The 7,194-nt window shown below is 59.5% G+C and overlaps 1 protein-coding gene across 1 annotated transcript in view; it reads right to left on the bottom strand.

Annotated features, from left to right (window-relative positions):
• Positions 1 to 7,194, bottom strand: part of RAB26 (RAB26, member RAS oncogene family) — a 104,151-nt gene that overhangs the window by 4,590 nt on the left and 92,367 nt on the right. The window contains exon 4 of the mRNA XM_019512745.1: positions 4,249 to 4,301. Within this exon, the coding sequence (XP_019368290.1) occupies positions 4,249 to 4,301 (53 nt within the window). The remainder of the gene's footprint in view (positions 1 to 4,248; positions 4,302 to 7,194) is intronic.

The raw sequence follows: 7,194 nt of genomic DNA, 5'->3' as shown, positions 1-7,194 counted from the left end.
AAGCCCACACACAGAGGAGTGCGGAGGCGGGGAGGTCCCGCGGCAGGAGCGCTGCCTGCCTGGTGCGTGCTCCCCAGCTAACGGCAGCAATTAGAGGATCATTGAGTGCCCGAATCCAATCTGGCCATTGATTTTCCCAGGCGCATTCATCCGGCTGCCAGCAAGCAAGGAAAAGGCAGCGAGCAGGGGGGCCGGGGAGAGAGAACTGAGCATTGCCCCCACCGGCAAACGCAGCCCAAAGCAGGTCCCAGCTGGGCCGCAGCAGTGCCCGGCTACTGACCCGGGACCCCAGGAGGGGCAGGGCTAGGATCCTGCCAGGCTGCACGGGCTGTCTCCTGCACCTCCGCAGTCGCAATCCCCATCCCTGGCCCAGCCAGTGCCCGAGAGCAAAACCCAGGGGGCTGCCCAAAACCCTGCCAGCCCCAGCACCGAGTTCAGCCGCACGCTCCTGCGGGTCTCTTGGCACGCAGCCCACGGGACGCCAGCTCCTGTTCCCACCCCCACGGGCCTGCTCTTCGAGGACACGGGGAATCCCATTACGTGAGACACCTGAGGCAGGATAAGACAAGAGGGTCCCTTAACCCGACGCCTGGGTGAATGAACAAGATCCTCCAATTGCTGCAGCTGTCTGGGCTGGGGCTTCCAGGCTGGCGGGGGTATATTGGGGGTATATCTGCTCCCGCTTACACGCTGCTTGGGGCTGGACTTGCTGCATAAATGCCCCCGAGGGGCTCCTGAAGGGCAGGCCAGGATGGGCTTTGGGCCAGCCATCAGCCCACCGCTTCCTACTGCGCTCACTTAGCAAGCACGGGAGCCGCTGATGAGGGCAGGGAGTCAAGGCCGAATGCAGCCTCTTCCCGTCAGAGCCCAGGCAGTGGTGGGGAGAGGTGTACGCCACCAGGTGCCATTTGCCTGTCACCCTCTCGAGTGCCTTTCATTAGACCGGGCTGTGACGCTGCCTCTCGGGAGCCAGGCGGGGGGTTCCCGGGGCCACGTGTGCACCGGGTGCAGGTGCAATTCCCCCGGGGCACTGCCAAAGACTGTCACCCACTGCTCGCTCCAAGCCATAGCACCCACTTGCCCCGAGGCGGTCCCACTGACAAGCATCTGATATTGAGGGGCAAGGGACGAGCTCCTCGTGCTCCTACGACCACCCAAATGGCTCGGGTACGGGCAGGCCGACAGTGCTTCCAGGGGCAGGGGTCTCTGCAAACATGATCCCAGGAAGGAAGAAGCCAAAGCTAAAGGCCTAGAAAGGGGCAGAGGATGAAGAGAAACCCCTGGGTCTATCACAGTCCCAGGACAGCCCTAACTCCAGGGCAGCAGAGCTCATCAACGTGGCTCAGCCCACCCCATTCAACTGGGTGCTGACAGGATAAAGCCCCGCTGATGGGCCTCGCTGGGGCCATCCCAGCTCCCACCGTACCGCTGGCAGCACGGCGACGGCAGGCAGCACCCGAGGGTGGCAAATCCCTGTTCTCAGCCAGGCCCAGACCTTAACAAGTGTAATCAGCTGATGCTTACAAGCGGGGACAAGACAGCCAGAGATTTACTCCCAGAACCACTGGAAGTGTCATGGAGGCTTAATACAAATTGCCATTTAACATGCAATATAACTCGAGCCCCGAATTGGGTGGGAGACTGGTTTTGTTTCGGTGGAGCTGACTTGTCTGAGAATGAAAATACCCGCCCCGCTGGAAAGCTGAAGGGGGTTACCAGGCCTCCCTGCCTGAACACAGGTCACATGTGGTCCCCGGGGGGCGTATTTCATCTGCCAGTCATTTAAACACAGCTGCTCCGAGCAGCACAGAGCAATGCTGGGGCAAGGCACGAGGAAGCACTGGTCCATCTTGGCGAGGGAGTAGGTAGCCGGGGAATCAAGGCATTACTGAAAATTCAGGTTGAAGGGAGCTCAGGAGGTCACATCTAGTCCAACCCCCTGCTGAGAGCAAGACCAGCCCCAACTACATCATCCCAGCCAAGGCTTTGTTGAGCTGGGCATTAAAAACGTCCAAGGATGGAGATGCCACCGCCTCGCTGGGTAACCCCCGTTCCTGTGCTTCACCACCCTCCTCGTGAGAAGGTTTCTCCTAATATCCAACCTCAGCTTCCCTCGCTGCAACTTGAGTCCATTGCTCCTTGTCCTGGCGTCTGCCCCCACTGAGAACAGCCCTGGGGGAGCTGGGCTGGGACAGCCCGCTGCTGGGATGTGCATATACAGACCCTTCGATCCAGCCCCGTACAGCCACGGCCTGAAGACGAGAGCTCTGGGGAAGCCCACGGGGCTTTGCACGGGCTTTGCTGGGGATTGCTGGGGCTCTGGTTCACCAGCTCGCACACGCCATGCGAGCAGATTGGCTGGAAAGGAAAATGCCACCCTCCTCCATCCATGAAACCTGCAGCCGTGGCTGCGCGCCGAGGGGGCGGGGAAGCAGCCTTGGAAAATCCGACAGATCATTGTGCTTCGTGGGTTTGCTCTGCAAATATCAGCAGCTCCAAGGCCATGTTTGCCCTGAGCAAAGCAAACACCCTGTTGCCATAAACACCTGCATGCAGGGGAGACGCTTGCTGCTGCAGGGCTGAGCCCGTCCCTGCCTGCGCGGGCACGACTGGTGCACTGGCCTGGGAGAGAGGAAGAGGGGACAAGCCCAGGTGCTGTAGTGACCCTGCAAGCAGCGCAGGCTTCCCCGGAGATCCTGGCCTGAGCTTCACGGGGGGATATGGGGGTTCAATGCCCCCCAAAATGCAAAGCAGAACATGCTTCAAAGGGAGGGGCAGGGCAGGCTGGCACAGCAGCTGCTTTCCCAGGAGAGCTTATCCCTGATCCCTGGCAGAAAGCCCCGTGCCAGCCACCAACTGCAGCTGTAGCCGTGCCGGCACCTCTGCTCCTAACACTGTCACTCTCTTCCTGTGCGTCTAAAACACAGGCCGCTCCACCAGCACAAACCCAGGAGCGCCGCTCAGGCCCGAGTAAAGACTGGTGTAGGCAACCCGGCTGCTCCTGGGCTCCTTCGTTGTCCCCAGCCTGTCTGTGTGCGATGCCCTCCAAGGACAGGGCACGGCCGCAGCAAATGCACTGAGCAACCCTGCCCTCTACCAGTGCCCAGGAGCAGCCATGGGGTCATGGGAAGCACGGATGCTGCATCACCCCGGCTCAGGAGGCATGTCCCTGCCTGGCATCACCCACCCTAAGGCCAAATCCTGGGGAGGAAAAGGTCCTTTGTGGCCCTGGAGCAGGCCCCCCCTGCAGAGCTCACCCCCGAGAGAGTGCAGCCCACGTGCTGCAAAGGGGCATCTGCACTGCTATGCTTGTGCGTGGCGCTAAGACTCGGGTGCCCACGTGAGCTGGGACTGGGATCAGCTCTGCAGCCCGGAGCAACGAGCGTGTGAGGAGCTGCAAGCCGAGCAAGGCACTCTCCTTGCATTTGCTACCCCATGGCAAAGCCACGCCGGCATCTCTCCTCCGTGTCGGCATCCCCCTTCCCCTTCAGTCATTCCTCCCCGACCCAAACAGTGACTGGTTGCCCCCAAAGCGTAACAGCTGAGCCAGACGGATGGCAACAAGCACCCTACCCAATTCACCCTGCTTCTCCCCCTGCCCCAGTTCAGCCTTTCCCTTCTCCGGGCACACTGAGGAGCCAGCTGGCAGCTGCTGGACCCTTTTGCATCTGAAGGACACCACTGTGGAACAAGACCCTGGGATGTGAGCATGCCTGAGCGCACCCAGACTTTAAATGTATCACCCCTGCAGCCTGGCTCTGTCTTGCCACTTCAAAGCTTTGCCGATCTGGAGGGTTTGGGCAGGAAAGGAATGAGCTCTGTTTACAGCAGGGCTTCACCTGGCCCACGTGAACTGGCAGGCTCAGCCAGGGCCAGGGGCACTCCTCCCCTGCCATTATCAGCGATGGGTCTCACTCTCGCTTCCAGCACGGGGTCAGACCTATACACGCACGGAGCTGCAGACCAGCCCTGAGCAACACTGCAAGTCAGCCAAGTGATGCAGAGGAGCAAAGCTGTGAAGGCACCAGCACCTCTTCCCCACCCTCCCGGGGCAGGAGCAGCCTCCGTGCTGGGCTCAGCCCTATGGGCTGGGTCCCTCCAGCTTGTAACAGCTCCCCTGCAAACCGGAGCAGAACAGCGGAGCAGGCGTGGGATGCCGTTGCCACCGCCAGCCTGCCATGACAAGCTGAGGAGCCCGGGCTACAATGCAGACCGCAGCAGCCATGTCCAGTGCAGGGTGGTGCTCACCTGGATGTTGTCGAAGGAGGCTTTGTTTGCGACATCGTACAAAAGCAGCAGGGCTGTGGGGAGAGAGAGAGAGAGAGTGAATGCAGGTAGCTATTGCCTAGTCCCCTGGGGTCCTCTGCTCTCGGGGGCACGCAAAGCTTTGCTCTTGCATGTCACAATGCACTGAAGCTGACAGTATTTCTCACCCCAGGGCAGAAAACTGGTACAACGCCTCGATAAAGGAAGCAGATCTTGCAGGGAAGCTGATCAGGACCCCAAAAGAACGAAGAATCCAGCAGCTCGTGCTGGGACAAGCGGCGCTCGAACCCTCCTCCGCCACGTTACTGCCAGAGCACTTACTCCAGCCTCCTTCACTGGCAGAGAAGGCCTGATACAGCCCCCGTGTTGGGGAGAGAAGTGTTTGAACTGCTGCCCGGGCCTGGCAGGCTCCAATGTTGTCCTGCACAATGCCCAGCCCCGTGGCTCTGTGCTCCCCAAGCACCGCGTCTCATTTTAAGCCATTTTAATACCGGTCTCATGGAGAAAAACAGCTCCCTGGGCCTGGTGCAGACTCCTGTGGCTCCCCTGCCTTACCTGGGGCAGGTTCAGGTGTACCTGCGTCAGGGTCGATGGTAGTTTTCCGAAGAGGTTAGATAATGGGTTTGTATAGGATGGTTTGGACAGGAATGATCCTGCCTCAGGAAGGGGGTTGGACTACATGGGACCTCTGCAGGTCCCTTCCAGCCCCGGTGCTATAGGAGTCTGTGATTTATATGACCCCTCAATGATCGAGCCCTTGCCCCCCACATGCCACCTCCCTGCAGCAGAGGCCAGAACAGAAATGCTAGGAGGTGGCCTGAGTCCCCATCCAACACCAGTGCTCCCCAGCATGGCACGAGGCACAGCCCTCGTCCCTGGAGCTCACATGGGGAGCAACAGCATCTGCCTGATGGGCTGGAAAAGCCACACATGAGCTGGTTGCCCACAGGTGAAGTGGGTGAAGGCTGCAGACAAGCAGCTTCCTCGTAAACCCTCCCTGGAGCACAGAGCCTCCCAGCTGGGAACAAGGAGAGCGTGTGCCCTGGAGACAGACTACTGGGAGGGAATGAGAAGGGGCCTGTGCATCCGTGCAGGTAGACACGGGCACTGAAGAGGGGTCTGTGCATCCGTGCAGGCAGACCCTGGCACTAAAGAGGGGTCTGTGCATCCGTGCAGGTAGACACGGGCACTGAAGAGGGGTCTGTACATCCGTGTAGGCAGACCCTGGCACTAAAGAGGGGTCTCTGCATCCATGCAGGCAGACCCTGGCACTAAAGAGGGGTCTGTGCATCCGTGCAGGTAGACACGGGCACTGAAGAGGGGTCTGTGCATCCGTGCAGGCAGACCCTGGCACTAAAGAGGGGTCTGTGCATCCGTGCAGGTAGACACGGGCACTGAAGAGGGGTCTGTGCATCCGTGCAGGCAGACCCTGGCACTAAAGAGGGGTCTGTGCATCCGTGCAGGTAGACACGGGCACTGAAGAGGGGTCTGTGCATCCGTGCAGGCAGACCCTGGCACTAAAGAGGGGTCTGTGCATCCGTGCAGGTAGACACGGGCACTGAAGAGGGGTCTGTGCATCCGTGCAGGCAGACCCTGGCACTGAAGAGGGGTCTGTGCATCTGTGCAGGCAGACCCGGGCACCGAAGAGGGGTCTGTGCATCCATGCAGGTAGACACAGGCACTGAAGAGGGGTCTGTGCATCCGTGCAGGGAGATGCCAGCACTGAAGAGGGGTCTGTGCAGCCATGCAGGCAGACCCTGGCTAGCACCCTGCAGCTTGTCCAGCAAAACCAGTCTCCCGGGATCTGCTCTTCCTCTGAGCATCTGCCTGACAATAAACAGGGCCAAGCATCACCGCTCTGAGTCTCCAGGAAGCTTACGGATGTGTGCGCACCCAGGCGCCAGTCAGAGAAGGCCTTCTCCTTATGCTAAGCGAGTCTTTAATTGCCGCATGCATCAGGCTTCACTGTGCGGCTGAAGAGATGCCTCTTACAGACACCCAAAACAAATATTTTGTTCCAGGGAGCAATTAGCAGGCAGGAGCTATTTATCTGCGGTGTCTGAGACGCTGCAGTCAGAGCTGGCTTAGCAAAGGCAATGCAATGTCTCCTAGTTCATGGGAACCAGATATCTCTGAGCGACCATTCGTGGGGACGATCTCTAACGAGAGGCAGCAGCTATGACTGTTCTCCGGAGAAGCAATATGCCCTTGTCACAGGAGCGCTCTGAAGCCAGGCACCATCAGTTGAACCCTGACTACATGCAGCAGAGATGGGCTGTAGGTCAGTGCAGTCGACTCCAGCTAATGCCCTGATCCCTGTAGGAAGGACTCAGGGCCGGAGGTTTTCACACTGCACTTGACCTGCTCAGCTAGACAGGATGAACTCTTCCCATCAGCTGAGCTGCTGCCTTCATGGCAAGGAAAAATGTGAGCCAAACCCCCCAGAGACAGCAAAGTCTGCAGCAGATGCAGTGACCCACACCAGCCCAGCTGCGAGGGGCGCATGGCTCAGAGGCCCCCAAACAGGACCTCCGATAGTCGTGTAACCCCGAATGGCCCCGCAGGAGCCCATGCAGCGGGAAGGGGAGGAACGCACACATGCAATGGGCGCCAGTGCTCCAGTGACTGCAGATGGGCCCCCGGGGAGCAGCCAAGCTCTCCAGCCACTTGGAAAGAGATTTGGAGACAGCTGCTGACAAGCTGACTTCTCCAGGGATGCCGGAGAGCTCTGGAGAGAAGAGCCAGATGGAGGCTCGTTTGTATGGGTGAAGAACGGCAGCGCAAGTCTCAGTTTCATAGTTTCATAGTTTCTAGGGTTGGAAGGGACCTGAGAAGATCATCTAGTCCAACCCCCTGCCATGGCAGGAAAGAGTACTGGGGTCAAATGACCCCGGCAAGGTGTTCCTCTAACCTCCTCTTAAAAACCCC

Source organism: Gavialis gangeticus, unplaced genomic scaffold (assembly GCF_001723915.1).
Source record: "Gavialis gangeticus isolate Ggan-Ray unplaced genomic scaffold, GavGan_comp1, whole genome shotgun sequence".
Classification (NCBI taxonomy): Eukaryota; Metazoa; Chordata; order Crocodylia; family Gavialidae; genus Gavialis; species Gavialis gangeticus.
This window is presented reverse-complemented; position numbering and strand designations above follow the sequence as displayed.